At 34.7% G+C, this 19385-nt stretch overlaps 1 protein-coding gene across 1 annotated transcript in view; it reads right to left on the bottom strand.

Moving 5' to 3' along the window:
• The window catches only part of FBN2 (fibrillin 2), a 167873-nt gene that overhangs the window by 15468 nt on the left and 133020 nt on the right, over positions 1-19385 (bottom strand). Inside the window, exons 38-55 of the mRNA XM_085213340.1 lie at positions 19006-19074; positions 18326-18451; positions 17744-17869; positions 16997-17149; positions 12351-12419; positions 11723-11848; positions 10760-10885; positions 10212-10337; positions 9088-9204; positions 7128-7256; positions 6704-6823; positions 3953-4078; positions 3574-3726; positions 2914-2979; positions 2529-2654; positions 2299-2418; positions 1002-1124; positions 473-604 (exon numbers count right to left, since the gene is read on the bottom strand). Of these exons, the coding sequence (XP_085069466.1) occupies positions 473-604; positions 1002-1124; positions 2299-2418; positions 2529-2654; positions 2914-2979; positions 3574-3726; positions 3953-4078; positions 6704-6823; positions 7128-7256; positions 9088-9204; positions 10212-10337; positions 10760-10885; positions 11723-11848; positions 12351-12419; positions 16997-17149; positions 17744-17869; positions 18326-18451; positions 19006-19074 (2133 nt within the window). The remainder of the gene's footprint in view (positions 1-472; positions 605-1001; positions 1125-2298; positions 2419-2528; positions 2655-2913; positions 2980-3573; positions 3727-3952; positions 4079-6703; positions 6824-7127; positions 7257-9087; positions 9205-10211; positions 10338-10759; positions 10886-11722; positions 11849-12350; positions 12420-16996; positions 17150-17743; positions 17870-18325; positions 18452-19005; positions 19075-19385) is intronic.

Raw genomic sequence — 19385 nt, 5'->3', positions numbered from 1 at the left:
AACTACGGCAGTATCCGCATCTCTTGCTCTCTGAGGCTTTTATACATATATAACCTAACAGTTACATTAAAATTTCATAGTTCTAATTCTTTAAGGAACTGCCACAGTATTACTGTTGAAGGAAATGTAACTTTTTATTTACAATAATTGTCCTTGTTACTTATCAGATAAGGTCACTTCCATCTGGTTACTTAATACTTTAATAAGTGTCTGAAAACCTTCCTGACTTTGCTGGACAACTAAAGACACAAAAACAAAGTTTTTCCTCCAAAACACTTCCTAGTCCATTAGGATTACTTTCAGATAAGGCTCAAGTTTTGAAAATACAGAGTAAGTTTAAGATGTTGGATACTAACGAATATCTTAAGCGTACTTTATGAACTGCTACTTTCAAGTTCATTAAACACACATACAGAGAACTGTTTGCTTGTTGGAATTGCATCAGATGTCTTCTTTCTTTCGTAAGCTTTACCTGTACAGCCTTCTCCATCGGGTCTCCGGGTCATTCCAGGAGGACAAATGCACATGAAAGTACCAATCAAATTTTTGCACATCATGCCTCTTGATTCACAGTCATGGAGACCTTCAGCACATTCATCTAGATCTGTAAAAATACATACATTTTGTGTTTGAACATTTTTGCAATAGTTACTGAAAACAACAAGCATTTTCTCAAGAAAAAGGACATCTAGACTTTCCTAGCAAGCACTAAAAAAATCTGAAAGCTATGCTTAACTGCAGTTATAGAAATAATCCTTCTGAGTCGTTAAAAGATGAACTTCATCACCTTGATGTTCTTTACATCCCATAGCAAGAATACACAAAGATACTGGTCTTATGTAAATTTTGTCTTATTTAAGTTTTTAAAGAGAAAATAATCATCTGCTGCTTGCTGCATTTCTCTGAGAGAATGAATGTAAGACACACAGAAATATCTGGAATACTCTTCAGCTGACACAAGGTGATGGAAGGTGGGGAGAAGTTTACATTTCAGTCATTACCTTTGCACATCTTTTGGTCTTCTCTCAGTTCATAGCCAACTGGACAGGTGCATTCATAAAACCCGTAAGTATTGATACATCGAAAAGCACACAGCAAGGGGTTCTGAGCACACTCATTTATATCTGAACAGAAAGGAATAAAAACATCATTTTCCTCGAAGTTTTAAAACAATCAACCAGAAATTTTTATACTTTACTCCTATTGTCACCTAAAACTATAAAAAATGTAACATAATTTTTAAAACAGAAAGTTGTAGATGTCTGGTTTTGAGTAAGTAGAGGAACATGAATGAAGCTCTGCATAAAAACAGTGACACCATTAATATGGAGTTACTTAAATTTAGAATGACTTAGATTCTCATTAAATGAAATTTAATGACAAGAACTGTCAGCTTTTTCTCAACTTTAAGAATATGAATTCTTGCTTTGGAAAACAAACTAATTGATTCATAAGTGATTGATGAAAAAAATAAAATTTTTAAGAAGGATCCTATTAAGGATCTGATGAAAACAGAATTCCACACTATGAAAAATAAGAGGTATTTATTCAAACTAACAGAGGATTGGCCCAAAATAGATGAAAGAAAATATTTTTCTAAGTTATGAGAGTGGTGAACTTCTGTATCTTGCTGCCACAGGAGGCTATGGATGCAGATGTTACCAGTAGATTCAAGACTGTGCTGCACAGACTCTTGGACAACAAATCCATAAATGGATAATGAACCCACTCTGCAGGGAAACATTCTTCTGTATAAACCATATTTTCCCTAAATCCACAATTATTGAGAGGAATGAGCTGCTGAAAGTTGTTAGTCATGCTTGTACACTGTTCTAAATTAGCACCGTAGAATGATGAGGGATGAAAAAAGAAATCAGTGGTCTGATTTCAGTTTATTGGATTCAATGCAATTCACTTGTTACTATGATTGTGATGACTGGGTCAGTTTGTAGCTGAGCTGGCTCACTTAAAAAAATGCTCTGCAAATTGATGCATTTTTGCACTGGTTTGCTCTATTTTTTGTGAGGTTATTTTGGGGACCCAACAATTATCTTTTTTTTTTTTTTTTTTTTTACCCATCTCCATCAAACAGCTTAATAACAAAACAAAGACTAAAACAACATGCAATTTCAGAAGCCCTATGACAAACCAAAAGAGTTGATGAAATCAATTTATTATTTTCTCAATGAAATATCTGAAGCAGAGAAACTTTTTTCCTCCTGCTTTTTGCAGAACAAAATGTCTAGTAATGCAGTTTGATGTACAGAAATCTAAGGAAAAATGTAAAAGACAAATTACCTTCACAATTCATCATTGGGCCTGGCTCAAATCCTTCATGACAGTTGCATTCAAAACTGCCAATCACATTAGTGCATGTACCATTTCCACACGGGTTGCCAATTGAACATTCATCAGTATCTGTACATAACAAATGAGTAAATGTAAGCTGAAGAGAACTGAGACACATTTTTAATTGTGTTTTAAATTAAAATGCTGTAATTCTGAGCACTTATGAAACAGGGACACACCGATACATTGTACTCCAGTGAAATCTAAGTTGTATCCCATTGGGCACTCGCAGCGGAAGGATCCATCTGTGTTGATGCAGTGACCATTAGAGCAAATCCCTGGGCTTTCAAGGCATTCATTAACATCTAAAAAGCAGGAAGATATTAGCAACCATTTATTAGCTTCTTTATCAAGTCTTAATAAAACATTTTTAAAACTCAATATGCCCCATTCTGTTTGTCTTTCTCTACGTAATTTCAAAGGTAATCGACCTCATAATGATCGACACGTATTAGAAGTGTCACTTGTTGGCCATGCAGAATAAGCCATCACATAATGCAAAATTCAAGTCTAGCTTTGAGTATAAATATATATATATTTTCAATTAGGAAAAAGAATATCTACCTTCACGTGTATCATCAATTCCAGGAATAGTCCCATGACCATATGGGCAGAGGTCCTGAAAAGCAACTGTGGAGGTACATATTTTTAAATAGAGAGTAACTGAGAAAGAGAATCATGATAAATGGTTTAATGTATCTAAAATCAGACATCTATACCATATTTTTCAGAACTCAATTGTTTATATCACAGCCCTCATGCTATATTTGCCAGATGCAAAAGCGACACCATATTTAGGCAGGATAGCAGTACTGGAACACGCTGAGCTTCCAAGTGCACCTGGTGTATTTTCCTTTCTGCATTTGAACTTGGGAGAAAAAAAAGTAACTGAAAGTATTGATTACTTCAGGGATCCTCAGCACTCTCCTATTCTACTCATCCACTTTCGTGAAGCAGATCAGGACATATCTAAAATCTGTGATTCTGTACAAGTGAAGGCTCCTAGTTCACTTCTCATTCGGGCCAAAACAGTAACTGAGGCGTTTTTTCTTTAGTTTCTTCCATTTGATTTTTATTAATTTAGTTAACCTCATAATGATTATACTGAAGGCCGTAAGAGAAAGTGATAAACACATCTCTCTTTCTAATGATCAAAAAGACACGAAACAAACATATTTCTTTTCTCCCACCTGAAAATCTTTATTTGAATCTTGAATGTGTTACCTTCTTCTTCCTTTGGACAAAGCTCACAAGGATCACCCCATCCTTCTCCTGGCATTTTACTGCAGCAACACTTTGCCTTTGTGGTGTTGAAAGCCTTTGGGACAGAGCACTTCCCATTCTCAAAATTAGTGAAACAGAAGCTCTGCCGGGTATCTAAAAAAAAGAAAATACTGTTTTGTGTAACTGGAAGCTCTTAACTGGTTAAAAAATGCCAATATAGCTCAAGAAGGAACCATGTCAAGATTGTATTTTGCTATAGTTTTGAAAGCACTTTCCAGCACTCATAATGACATAGTTTGGGAGGGGCCTCCAGAGGTCCCCTTTCACCTTCTTCACAGAGTAATTGTTTCCTGTTACACTTATTAATCCTCAAACTTACCAAAACATCTCCGTCCATTATCAGACAGAACAAAACCTGTAGGACAAATGCACTGGAAACCTCCTGGAGTGTTTGTACAAGAGCCAAAGAGACAGATGTTGGGATCCTCATTGCACTCATTAATATCTGCAAAATTTATGAGAAAACATTCATAGTAATCCTATAAACCATGATTTTATTTAAAAAATTATTTATTCATTTAACTTCAACCAGAGGTATTCATTAAATAAAGCAACCAAGAGATAAAGCTGCCTGAAGGTCCAGCTCACTCTTTCGAATTAGAGTATTTCACCAGCATTCCCTTTCCTCTGCAAATATTAGTTTTTTGTCATATTTATATCATAAACTTTAAATAAATGCTTTCAGACTGAAGCAGAGGAGGAGATACAGTTATGAGAAAATATTCCAATCAACATACAGTATCTGAACATGAATTTTTAGAAATTCTCTGGGTTGGGGATTTTTTGTAATAAAAGGCAAATTAACTGACTGACCCTTGAACTGGAACTATAGACAGAGGAAGAACTATAAAACATACTTGTATTTACCAGTTTTTTTAAAAAAATTCTCCTCAATTGAATAACTTTGAAAATATAGCTAAGGCTACCTAAACATTTCTTTTTTTAAAAAAACTGATTTTATTTTAAATCATAAAAAAAGCAAAGTAAAGGAGTATTTAATATAAATACCAAATATCTGTAAAATTGCACAGCTGAAATAGTATCAGGCTGCTGTCTAGATAGATGAAGAGTAAGAAAAGCAATACATTAATATACCTTCATTTTTCATATCTATTATTTTAAACCAGATTTTAGTTTATTCTCTTCTGCAAATGCTGGCAGAAGAAATAAGCCTCTTTAGTTATTTCTAAAGGTAATTATAAGGTAACAAATTCTGAAGTGTATTTTAAAATTTGTCAGTGCTATACCTGCAGTCCAATCCCTCTTGAGTCTTACAGCAATTTATATTAAAGAAACATCAGAGACCTGTGACTGTACATCTGTACATCCATACCGATCTTAAAAGTGTAAGCAGAAATGGGTATTCTCCATGAAAGTAAGTTTTTATTGATGCTGAGTCACAAATCTGTGGTGTCATTTTTCCTGATGCAAGTTAGACTCTACACTACATTAAATTTGACAAAACTGGTCTATATTTACCAGGTAAGGCAAAAATGGATGAACACTTCTTTGCATAGGAAAAGTGGAATGTGAGGAGAATACATAGAGACAGGTCCTCTTGAAGTTATGTCTGAAAACTGTCACCTACGCTCTCCAGTCAGGAGTTACTACAAGGTATTACACATGAATAAACCACTGCAGCATAAAGTGGCATATGACCAGACTCCACAGTTCCTTTCCAATGACTCCTCCTACGGGAAGTGTTTTGAGTTAGCTCAGATACGCTGCAGAACAAATATGTATTTGGCAGACACTGATTTTGTAAAAAAAATATCAAAATTTTTGTCAGGATATTCAAATGGTCATAAACAGGGATATTCCAAGAAAACCAAAAGCTTTCATTTTAAATTAATGATTTTTACAACCACAGGTGATTTGAATTTATCTTTAACACAACTGCTAATGTGGGAACAGTGGCTAACAAAAAAACCCATAAAGTTGGCAGGAAAACTAAGCATTATGGCTTGATACAATAGAATGAGAAAGCTCTGGGATTTAGAAAATACATCTTCTTGTACATAACAAAAATTCAAAAAAGTTCCTTTGTTCAGCCTTTGTTCGTGCACTCACAATGTTAGGTTAATATAAGACTAATTATTGAGTTTTTTCTTCATTTCATAAAAGCTACTTGTTTATAATTGGGAGTTATTTCAATGAATGTGTTTGGGAATGTCACACCAGCTAACCACAGTAATTTAAGCTGAGAATCGGTCTTTTTTTATGTAGCCACAGTGGAGAGACAGCTGCTAACACTTGTCCACTGGCCATTCAGGAACCAAACGCTCCTAAATTTGCTTCTGAAAATCATTTGCATGCACCCTTCTTGCAAGTGCCTCGCATAGTATATTTAAATGGTAAATTCATTCACAGCAGTTCTGACAAAAACTGAGTTGTAACTTGAATTTCTTTCTCATCCTCATGCACCAAATCTTAATTCGCCATGCAGCACTTTACTTCTGAATTATGTTCAAACAAGACTTCTGTAAACAAACAGGAACATGCAAGTTAATAGCTCTGTTCCACTCTCTCCCTGTGAACCTCAGCACTTGAAAGACAGTATATAAAACACTAAGTCTGGAAAGAATTGTTAGAATGAGCCAATTTAGGTAACTGTTGCCTTGCACTCCAACATCTTATCAAATTCATCCCTCTGCTGTGAAGTCTGAAGCTTCTGTCATGAACTGAAAGTCAGTAATAACCTCTTTTGAAACACTATATAAATCCAGTACATGAGTTGGTGTGTTTTATCTACAGTTGAAAAATATGGGTTTGTGAAATATTGAACATTTTATGTTTTATTTTTGAGAAGTACCACTTAGCAATTTTCATTTTGCATCAATAGAGAAATTAATGTTTCAAAATACAGTACAATACAGTACAAGATGATATTTTGTTTTCTTCTTCTAAAATATCTTCCTGTAGACTATTATTATTTACTCCCTGTCCGCATGATTTGAAGTAGGATAAAATTCACAATCACCAGTGTGTACAACTACTTTGCACCCATTGAGAACCAGATACTTTTTCTAATTTTAAATTGTTTAGAAGCAACAATTACAACTTGCCTTACCAATACAACTTTCACTCTTCACTTCATATCCTGGGGGACAGATGCATCTGAATGATCCTTCCAAATTTTGACAGGTACCAGGGGAGCATGAACCAGGCAGTGCCACACACTCATTAGTATCTTAAGAGAGGAGATGGCATCAAGATAGATTTAGAATCATGTAATTCTTATGACATTGTTCTTGCATTACAAAACACTCATTCATTAAAAAGGTGGCAGAGTATTTTTCTACTTTTCTTCTTTTTAGGCATTTAAATGTACAAAGATCAATTATTCGAAAAATCAGTTATTTCTATTGAGTTATACTTAAATCTTGAAGTACATACATACTTCACACTGAAATTATTTTCTTTATTCTTAAATATTCAGTTTTATTTTTTCATCTCAGCAGTACTGTAGCATCTCACTGTGGTAATATACATACCAATGCAATTCTTGCCATCTACAGTAAGTTCATATCCTTCATTACATAAACATTTGAAGGAACCAATTTCATTGAAACACCGGCCATTTCTGCACACCTGACCAAAGAAGGAACTGCACTCATCAATATCTGTAAAAAACAAAGCAAAACGTCTAAGCAAGAGTTGGTCTCTCATTAAAATGTATAAGCACGTGAGTATATACAGTATGTTATGAACAAACTAAAGTAGCAATACATCTGTATATTTCCATGAAAAAGGCAACTGCAGCAACAAAAGAACAGTTGACAAATGGAAAGTAACTCTCACTCAAGTGCTTTAAGATGTATGTTCCATTTAAGCAGCACTTTTTTTTTTTTTTTTGGTAGAGAATTCTACTTTTTAAATTTGCAGCATTACCTCAGCTACTGCATCTGGAGACAGTTAATTACTGCCAAGTGACTGTATTATACTAACTCCAGACATAGAAAAGGTTACATGGGGTGTTCTGGACTTTCTCTGGATTTTATATGCACTCAAGTAGATACGCAAACTGAAAGAAACACTTTATAATACAGTATAATAGAGTAATGTATTACAGATGAGTATTACAGGTGAAAAAGTGTAAGAAGAAAGGAAAATCAAGTTGATTGGGTTAGTATCATGCTACAAGAACAATTTACACCTCACTATGGTAAATATTTCCTCACTATGGTAAAATATTTTAATTTGAATGATGAAGACTTACATCAGTTTTACTAAAGAGGTTTCTAGATGTCTTCAAAAATGTAATGTAACAGCTCCTGAACAAGATGTACCCTCTGCTTCAAACAGTAAAGTTGTGCCTGGTTACTAGCTTATTCCACAGTGCACTTCTTGTAAGTTACAGTTTCAAAAGTGCAAATATCTTTGGAGTATTACAGTGCAGTGGGCTTAAATTGCTTTTGAATGACTGTGATAGCTTGGAAGAAGGCCCCAGGGCTCTCCAGACTGTCAAGAAACGTGCTCACAAGAGCCAAGTCTTGGAGTCAGCTTGGGCTCCTTAGCCTCCCTGAAGGCACATTTTGGCAGAGAGGCACTGGATGGTCCTGGCAGTATCCTGGCAGCTTTTACTGCCACTGTGAAGAACCTCCTTGGAATAAACACCATTGCAGTCTCTTCCTTCTAGAACAATTTTTGAATTTTCTCTTTCCTGGACAAACAAAGGATTTAAAATATTTTCAAGATGTTTTAGTTCTCTCCTGAACCACAAAGGAACCAGCAGACTTTGTTTTGTCTTTCCTCTGTAGCAGAAAGGAATGTGGTAGCTTACGTTTTGGCTTTGGCTTTGCACAAAGACAATCTCCTGAGACTTAAAAAGTCTATTCTTTAGCTGAGAAAGTCTTTTCTTTATCACAAGTATTAAAATTGTCCAAAACCATCAATATCCTTTTGCTGGCCACTATTAAGGAATAGGAAAAAACAGTATCACTGTATAAGCAGAGTTCACCTCAGGAGAGTAGGAGATTTAGAAGATTAGTTATGCTGGCTTTCTTACTGCTGATCTCTTTCTTCCTTCACACTGTACAAAAATTTCAAATAATATGGTAAAATAAAGAAATTATTTTATATTCTTGAGGTAATGCTGGTGTTGTGATATTACTCATACTTACTGTGAGTGGTTCTTATAGTCTTTGCCAGTAGCAAAAGATGTGTGCTATAATTGCCCAATTAATCTTTTAGTTGAGGCCTGCCTTAAAATGTCAGTGAACAGTAAGGCAGCCCCAGCGGTCCAGAGTTTCAGGGTTTACATTATCTCAAGCTGCCTAGGAATATGTACTTTGAATTTTCAAAAATAATAATAATTACTAACTTCTATTCCTGCATTCAATTAACTTCCCTAGCAGTCCAAGACATCTTAACATCTTCGAATTTTAATTATACAACCTCCTTCACATATTAAGCCAGCAACAATGAAAGCAAAGTTTGGATTATATCACCTACCCATACAATCATTATTATGAGTTAATTCAAATCCTGGATAACACAGACAGTTAAATGATCCAACGGTGTTTTTACACGTTCCATTTCCACATGGATGGCGTTCACATTCATCAACATCTACAAACAGAAACAAAAGTGTATGCTGGAATTTATTTTCCCCAACTATTTGTTAGTGTGATATATGTGCACACAGTGAAGTATGTTAAGCCTCAGTCTCTCCCTTCATCTCCTATATGTTTTATTTATACTACTGATTATTACAGCATGGTGTTTAAGTTCCTACAGTCCTTTTGCAGGACTTAAGTACAGTGCATATGACACTTTTTTTTCAGTTGTATTCTAAAACATACTCCTACCTGGAAAGATAGCGCATATGTGCATAAGTGCATTCTGTGTTTTTATTTTCCCCAGTAATAATTTTTCATTTCTTAGTGTATGTTATTTATATGAATTCAGTACAAAGGATAGAGCCTCTCAGCCTTCGGACTGTCTGAAATGAATATAAACACTTTACTTTTATGCACATGAAAATTTGCTGAAAGTCCTCCATATTGTAGTTATGTAATTGTTCACAATATAGTTTGTATAAGCAAATTTATGATGCCAGTAGTGCATCCAGAATTATAAATTTTGCCTAGTAAGTCTTGGACACATCCACTTTTTAGGGCACATTCAGTACTTTCTACCTTCTGTTCAAATTGTACTTGGAGTTTTATAAGGATCTGAATGACACTTAGATCTTAATGTCTTAGGTCTTGTGAACTTTCTGAAACGTTTTTATTTATTCACATATATATATTTTCCTGTGGGATAGTTTCCATAACCTCTTATCACATCAACTATAAACTTTTCTTTCAAGATGTTACATATTTTAGTGAAAATGGGGTTAACAGATTCTTCAGTAACATGGAGCTACCTCTGAGAATACTGTGATTTGTTCTCCAACTGACATATTTACTCTAATGGCAACTTCACGTGCTTTATTCATAACATTCAAAAGCATATGAAGAACCCTGTTTAATGCCAATATATTCTTCTTATACAATTAAAAATATACAAATCTAGATTCACTCCCTTCTGTCTTCCCCTTGTTTTTAAACCACAAAAGCATTTTCTTTACATACCCATGCACATAGTCTGGTCTTGAGATGCCTTAAAACCATTGTGACATATGCACTGGTAACTTCCTTGCATGTCCACACACAAACCATGACTGCAAACATTAGGAATTTCCAGACATTCATTGCGATCTATAACAAAAATATAAAACAGATGGTACACATTATTGACTTTTATTATTCATTCATTTTACACAAATATGTTCTTACAATCTGTTGTTATAATTAAAACCAGATTCAAAATTATCCATAACTAAATCTGAATCATAACAAAAATTCATTTTATAAGAACTTCTTGCCTATACACCTCAAGGTCAAAACTACTGTTACAGTTTGGTTGATACCTCAAGAATGTTCTTTGAAAAATTTACTGTCTTTTCTTCCCTTGTACAGAGAAACAGAGTTATAAAATAAAAAACTGTTACATAAAATACACATTAGAATATGCAAGGCAATAGAAAATAATTGTTGCTTTTACCCTTCTAGAGAATCAAGTACAGACCCTTGATTAGGTACAAACAGATTCAGACTAGAAAAATCAACTGATTTCTTACCAACACAGGCACCGTTAGGTGAAAGTTTAAAACCAGCAGCACATTCACAGCGGTAACTACCAGGACTGTTGATACAGTCTGCGTTCCTCTGACAGAGATTGTCTCCATTACTGCACTCATCAATATCTGAAATACCAAGAGTCAAAGTCAAAAACCACAAGATATTTATTTCTGTCTTAGTATTTGGACTGTATTGTCAGTCACACGCAAGACTGATCTTGGTAGGCTGTCCTCAACCAAGTATGAAGATGCTAAGCTTCAGCTTCTCATGCCATAAATGCAAATCAAAGGCAAAATCAATACCATTTCATCAAGAGCACTCTTTTTGGATGAAGGAAAATCTTATGAAACCAACTCCGTACGCAGAAGCAGCCATGCAATTTTAAAGGGATACATAAATCAATTAATTCTCTGTATTAAGTTCTCTGTGCCTTTGTATATGTTAAACAAAACAATTTTTTAGGGGAAAAATAAGTAGCACATATTTTTAGCATTTTAGGGCACAACTGTCTTCAGCACTAGTCCCCTGAATACCAATGATAAAAATCCTACTGACTTTAGGACACATAAAACTTCACTACTATATTTTACAAATATCTGATACTTGTTTACCTATAAAACCACAGATGAACGGACGCAAAAGGAAATATCACGGGAAGCTTTTCTTGGAACAAGTTTTAAGAACAAGAATCAAATTACCACCGCAATACAGAAGTATTTCATTTACTAGTAACTTAGGAGTCAGTGCATTACCTGACACAAAACAATGACAAATTAAGCGCATGTGCATATGTATTAAAGACAAACACATCACAAACACATTTATAATAGTCTCGAACCCTACAAGAAAGCTCACAACTTGTCAATTAGAGTTTCAAAAATGTGTAAATTAAATTTTCTCCTTCCCTTTAAGATAAATATGCTTATGGGGACTAGGTAGAAAATAACATCACTTCAAATCACCTTCACAGACCAAGAGCAGGTCATTGTAGCTGAATCCAGTTGGGCATTCACAGCGGAAGCTGCCAATCTGATTGATGCAAACACCATTTGCGCAGATTCCTGGGATTTCTTTACATTCATCGATGTCTGAAATTCAGATGAGCTGGTCAGTTCTTGTGGCTTTACATACTGCATGTGTTCTCAATTTCACTGTTCTTTACACTGAGCTGAGGGGTTTCTTTTAATCTACTTAAGTTATATACACGACATAAATCTAAGTATATATTTTTCCACTATGAGAAAAAATAAATTATGTGAAGTTTAGTAAGTGATACAGAGAAATACTAAGTATGAGACAAGATGCAGAACTGTTACAAATGTGCTAATATGTCCATCAACATTTTTGAAAGTAAAACCTTTCACCTTACCAATTAAAACTCAAACCTATGAAACAGGATGGAGGAGGAGCAAAAAAAAATTACTAAAATTGTAGGAATTAAAAAATAAAAAAATCAAACCATTATAAGTTTGTTCTCAGAATGTGTCACCTTCAAGACTACAAAATGAATAAGGATTTTATTTTATGAAATATTCATTTCAGTACTATCTGCTAAGAATTGTTGGTTAAAATAAATTTATTCAAACTTACCAACAGCTTTTCCAGTATGAATGTCAAAAGTAAAGCCAGGAATATTGCCACATATGTTCTTGAATTCAGCTAGAGCAAATGACAGAAAAACGTATTTTTAGTATTTATAGATCTCCCAATCACTTGCAGTTTTCTCAGAGCTGATACAAGCCAAATCTCGTTAGAAGACGGTGCCACTGCATCCTGTACAAATTAATACTGAAAACTCAAGTTGCCAATTAACAAATGCAAATGGACCACTAGTTCATACCTGTCTTTTTGCAAATCTTTGCAGACTTCGGCATGAGAAAAACTGTCTGATTTGAGCAAGCAGAGCTTCAGGTTTTGTTTTAAATAGAACTCTGTAACTTGCTTTTTAAAGTTGGTTTCTGCTTTCTAGAAACCTGAAGAGAATCTGCAGCAAGTTTCAGAAAGAATGAATAAAGGTAACTTACCTGTTCTTAGCCTTCTCTGACAATACTGTTGCTGGTTTTTTTTTGTAAAGATTACTGCAACTTAGTTTCACTGAACTGAGGAGCAGAATGGACACTCTCCTTTGAAAAAGGTGCTTCAAAAATGAGCACTGGTTCACTATGCTCACTTTTATACTCACTTTCTCAGAGCATCCTGAGAATGGGAGTTGGATTGGATAACATTTAAAGCTGCCTTCTAACTCAAACAATTCTAAGGGAAATGCACACGAGTATAAAATCAGTAACTGGTAACTAGCAAGGTATTCCAGGCAAGGTGTATGGAGTTCAGTGGATTTGCAGCATACAGACAAAAAATCAGCTAGTTGTGAACAAATATCTTTTTCTAGTTCTTATTCCTAGATACCACGGAATCTAGTAATAATTGCAGGATGTAAGAAATAAACAATTACCTGTTTAAGGAAAGTATAAAGCACCTATATTGGTGTAAGACTTTACTGGTACAACAACATTTTCAAGAATAAATGTGTAACATGTTTACAATATATTAACTTCGATCCAGACAGAAATACCAAAGATAACATGACTGTAACTGTTGTTTGCTATGTCATTTGTGAAATACTGAGAGTACTGGTGGAAATCCATACTGAAATTCCACTTCTCTGAGAGGAGCAAAATATTTCCAGTGTGAAGACTTTAACAACTTATTTCCATGAGGACCTTGCTTTAGGTTATGTGTTTGCTAACAATAAACATCCAGCTCCTGTTTAAAATCTCATGGGATTGTATTTGTATCACTCAAATTCTCCACACAAAAAGTATCTTTCCATCCTTTACAATCTTCTTCATGAAAAATTCTAAGTAATGTGATAGATATTCACACCTGCAAAGTGTTAAGTCAAGGTAAAATTTTCTTCTAAAGAATATGGATAACAATTTAAAAATATCTGACTTAGCTAAAATTCAGAGTTCTGACCACTGGATAACATCTGGAGACTTCTGTAAGTGGTCTGTCCACTGATCAGAACCCAACAGAAAGTCCGTTCTCTGGCAGCTAGTGTTCAAAGAAAGCGAGCGTATGAACTTAACTCTAAACCTACAATTTAGACAAATTATTAAGGTATCTCTTCCAGTACCATAAGGAAAAAAGAAGACCCTTCTTTTTTTCCATAAGCAATGATCTCCCATCCAGAGTGCCGATAGTTTATTTCTCTCCTGGCTGTTGTCTGAATTTCTTGATTCTCTACATTTTAATGGTAGCTTTTCATTAGCTTAAAATCTTATAAAGTTTAATCACGGGGCTTATTATTTGAATCTTGGAATCTTGTCTTTCTGAAACAAAATATATATTAATTTCAGCAAACATAGTTGATTGCTGCTCGGAATATGATTTGGAAAAATAATTTTTTCACATTCAAATATTCTTTGTCATTTTTGTAGGTAGCTGAGTAGGATACAACATCTGAACCTCAGCATTTTCTTCTGTCTTCTGTCCTCATCTGTAATGATTGTTTAATGCCTGCTGAAGTTTGTCTTGTGCTACAGAATGGAGAGCCTTAAAATTCACTGTCACAGTGCTTTGTCATCCAGCAACTTTCTGCTCTTTCATATCAACAAAGGTTTTCTTTTTAACAGTTATTTTCTACACCCAGATTTATACCATTTACTATTGTCAGTAAATCTGTGAAACATACACCTTGCTAAGATGAGGGCCTAATGTTTATTACCCTGTCTCTATGGATGATGACAACCTATTCCTGTGATAATGCCTAATATTAGTTCTGGGACAATGAAAAAACAGCTTTGAAGATTGCAAGCCTACTTTCCTACATATTTTACATCTTATTTAATAGTTATTTCTATTTTTTTCTTCCAGTTTGCACTGTGTAGAAAAACAGCATGTAATACATCAGGACTGAAGCATAATGCTTTCATAAAAGAGTGCCAAATTAGCAATATACAAACACTCCAGAGATTTACTTTCTGCAAGCTTGCCTTTGCAACTATTTTTTAAAGACTATTTCCAAAAACCACATACTTTTCACTGTATTATTTTTCATAGGACAAAAAGATCTAACACATAATACGGAAAAAAAACTCTCTGAAGTCAAGTACTTTCAAAATGATCCAACCATGAAAAAAGTTCTGCAAATACCTGGCTACTTTGTAGCACTGAAGAAGCTTTTTACACTTCTTTGGGCAGAAAAATCTGCCCCAAGAATGATAAACTTATTCAGGTCTTTACAATAATGTTATGATCAGTATAATGAGTAATCCTAAGTAGTGTAATCTTTACTATCTGAAGGCATCAGAGACTGATTGTTGTTAAGCATAAATACATGAAATGGAAGAAAATATTTCACAAAGAAAAAGTTGGCATCTGAAGTTCTTTTAGAGGAACAATTCTCATCAGAGCAGAATAATGCTTTTAATGAGCTACTGAGCTCAGTCTAGCAAACTGGAAAAGGTCACTGTATCTTAATCCCTGTCTGTCACATTTAGCCCTAGATTTCAGAACAACTGATTATACCCTGTAACTTCAGCTATTCAACCATTTACACTAGCAATTCGTGTTTGATCCCTTACACAATCTATTTTCATGGTGAGAAGAGGGTCAGTTGTGTTTCCAAATACAGGAAAGGCACTTAAAACAGCTAACAAGGCCATGATGAAGTACTTCAGGAAACATTTTCACCCCACATTTTTTCCTCCTCTTTACTGCTTGTGGGAGAAAATCTTCCCTAAATTATATGCTATTTCCCTTACATCACCAGAATATACTATGTGGAATGGAAGGAATATATTATTTACATCAACACCACAGATGATGCACCCACAAGAGGTATGACTTTAGCGGCACTAGCTACTAGCTCAGTGCAAAGTCGATTAAATAGTAAAATGTATTTGTATGAAACAATTTTTTGTTTTTCCCCCTCCCCTCCCTTTCATCCCCCTCAATCTAGGAAAGCTCTTTCTACAAGCATAAGAATCTTTTAATGAAGTCCAGGTGCTACTGTCAGGTTTCCAAGCTGGTAATTCTCTGACCAATGATTTTTCCTTGAAAGCTGAGCTTTCAAGGGTGATTTGTTCCAGGCAAGAAACTCCATAAAGACTAACTGAAAAAGAACTGAAAACCTTATTATTTTCACCCTATTTTGCAGAACAAATTTTTTACTTCCCTTCAGCATGCCCTGCTCGCTGAGCTTTTGCAAGTTCACCATCTTCAGCAGATGTAATGTAAAAGCAACTAAGAGGATCATGCTCAGACTTGAGACACAAACGAAAAATCTGGAAAGGTTAATACACTTAAGTAATGAAACACAATCTTTCTCTTCTGACAGAGATTAGAACTATCTGGATAAATGTATTCATCAGTAATTCAGTTACTGAATTCTATTACCCTAAATTAATTATCCTGCAAGACTGATCAGGCAACAGGCATCTTCACCCTGGTATTATTGCATGATGACTGCTTCTCCCGAAACCACGAGCAGCCAGCTTTAGAGATGGGAGCTCTGTAATCACATATTCAGGGGACGGGCTTATGCCTCATATGTCAGTCTAGTGGTCTTACCTTCACAAACATAGATTTCTGACATATAGATACGTCTGAATGCAATGTTATGTCCATACAAGACCTGTGAAAGCCTTTGTTTTTAATAGAAAGAAAGATCAAGGCAATTATAACATATTCATTTTATAGAGCCATTTTATAAAATCCTTACTCTTCATTCTCATCACAAAAATGAAGTAAATAATTAGATCTAACTATAGCAAATACATTTTAGTTACAGCGGTGACACACTCCTGCTGATGATGGAAAGGTCAGATTGTATTTTCCAGGCCTTTTTACTTAGCTCCATACAGGGAATCCTAAGAGTACTTTTTTCCCTTGTCCTTGACCTCAGAAGAAGCTTAGAGGGAAAAATCTGCATACTCTTCCTAGATATTTTATTCAACCTATGTGAATGACTGTTTCCCTCAAGCATTCATACTGTATCTTTCCACTCAATATGGAGTGATATTTCAAGAATGGAAGAAATATTAATTCCTTTTTAGCACAGCCAGACTTAATTCAGCCAGTGAGAAGATGACATAGATGACATAGAGTATTCCACTGCTTGGAAATGATGGCAAATGTTTTTTTTCTGGCTGAAATATTAACTTTAGCTAATATGTCAAAGGAGCAGATGAGTAGTCACGTAAAAAAAGTGAGATGATTACTGTAGGCTTTACCTGTTCCTGGAGTTGGACATGGTTCACAAGGTTTGTTCCAGGCTTTCCCAACATTGTATGTGCAGCAGCACATTCTTTTGGTTACATTGAAGGGCAGCTCATTCTCACAGGTGGTTCCATTATAACTTCTGTAGCAAAAGCTTTTCCTCATGTCTAGATGTGAGAAAATAATCATTTACAAAGTCAGCAACAAACGGACTTAACTAAATATTAATACCCTATGATCGAGGACTTTGGCTTCTGAACCCAACTCAAATACAGATACATTTAAAAAGAATTTAAGGATTGTAGTTATCTGCTTTTTTTGCATTAGATATGCCTGAAATTTGGCATATTTTCAAGACATAAGGGTAAAAGCAATATTCCTAAGAAATCAGAAACAAACTGTAGATGCCTACTGAATCCAGTTATATATCAAACTCTATTAGTGGAAATGGCTAGTGAAAATATTTCTGAGTTCTATTAAAGAATAAGACCATGAGAACACTGGCAGTCATCTGTATCTCTTTTCAGGCTATAAGACATTACATTCTGAGAGTTAAAGATAAGAAAAAGCAATATAAAAATTCAAATTTATAAAAAACATGAATAACTGCAAGTCTATTCTCATTAAGTTTCAGTTTTCTGGCTAGAGATTTCTAAGAGATCAGAAGTGACCATGTAAAGAAGGAAATTTTAGAGCAGAGAATCTTATTCCAAAACTAGCTGATATCTAGACAGTTCTTATAAAGATTATATCCTACATACCCATACAGTTATGTCCTCCATTGACTTGCATATATTCAGGAGGGCAAATGCAGGTGTAGTTTCCCAGAGTATTGTAGCAGGTGCCAGGACCACAGACACCAGGATGTGCAACACACTCGTCAATATCTGCAGACCAATTCAAAATACTATAGTTAACAAAGGGAAAGAGGACCAAGCCCTGGTAAGTATTTTGGAGAAATATATCTATAACAAAATATACTACTGCATGTAAAGGCTAGCTTACAAAGCACTGCTTAGATTTGGGTCAATATGAGGAACCTAGTAGGCAATGTAAAGCATTAAATAGAAAATCCAGAGATCATTCACAGCCACCTTACCTGTATACTACATACTGACTATATCTAGCTGAGATCTAGTATACAGACATAAACATTAGTATATGCAAATGTTATATTTCAAACATTATATTAATCCTACCAGCAACACTAAAGACATTGATTCAAGAGAAGATTTTAGGTAAGAGTGTGGACAGTCTATCTACTTATGAATTTAAGACTAAAAGCAGTAGAGTTTTTCATCATAATTGAACTGTGAAAAAGAAGACCATTTCAAGGACTCAACCTTCACAGATTCTTGTCTCTTCACTGAGGTAGTAGCCTTTTGGACATTCACACTGGAAGCTGCCGAAAGTATTGATGCAATTTCCGCCTTGGCAGAGACCTGGCAGCTCCTGACATTCGTCAATGTCTAAAAACAAATACAAAAATTTATTTTCAATTTACAATGAAAAGAAAAAAGAGACTGAAATTTTAAGAATTAGTACATTTTAAATGCAATGTGGACCTTTTTTTGCTTCTAAATGACACTTCATGAAATCGTGGATGAGGTGTTCATTCTCTCGTATTTAATTAGCTTTATTCTGGAGCACGTTTCAGCAAGAATTTGGCATCCAATTCTTGCACACTCATTTGAACTAGGTCTTTTGTCCAATTAATGTTTCCTGAAATTTATACCTTCCACTGATAAATCATAAGTTTCATAAAAGATTTGTTCTTTTTTTAAGTCCAACTCAAGTAAGGAGGTATACAAAAGGTATGCATCCATTTATTTTCCTAGAGAAATGATAGATTTCTTCAATGTTCTCTTACAATGCTCCTTATCATTTTTGTACAACTTTTTTAAAAAAGGTTTGCTTTGCAATAAATGTAACAAATTCTTCAATATATAGTTCCTGTATATAACTCTCCAAAGACGGCACATTTTTTAGTATTTACCTTTATAGTCACTTATGATGAACTCACCTTCTAAAATAATAGTGATGGGATTTGGTCTGAATCCTTCTCCTCCTGGACAAAGAGTATTGTATTCCGCTAAGCCATTGAAAGAGAGAGCGTGTCAGTCTTAAGAAATATAAAATGCTAACAATAGAAACACAGCATTTCATAAGTATATTAATGAATCTCTTTCCATACAGTCATTGGTTTTCTATCCTCCTTGGTCCACTCATGTATACAAAACAAGTTTAAAAAATGAGATTAGTGGAAGATCAAGGTAATATTGGCAACTCTGCTTCAAACATTGTCATAACCTCAAATATTCTTATAGGCAAGTACAATGCTATTTCCTCTATAGTGTACCTGTATAAGGCATATATGCACCCTACTGAGTTTTTACTGGTTCA

The sequence above is a fragment of the Meleagris gallopavo genome, chromosome Z, assembly GCF_905368555.1.
Source record: "Meleagris gallopavo chromosome Z, MGAL_WU_HG_1.1, whole genome shotgun sequence".
Classification (NCBI taxonomy): domain Eukaryota; kingdom Metazoa; phylum Chordata; class Aves; order Galliformes; family Phasianidae; genus Meleagris; species Meleagris gallopavo.
Note: the sequence above shows the minus strand (reverse complement) of the source record. Positions and strands in the feature narration are given on the sequence as shown.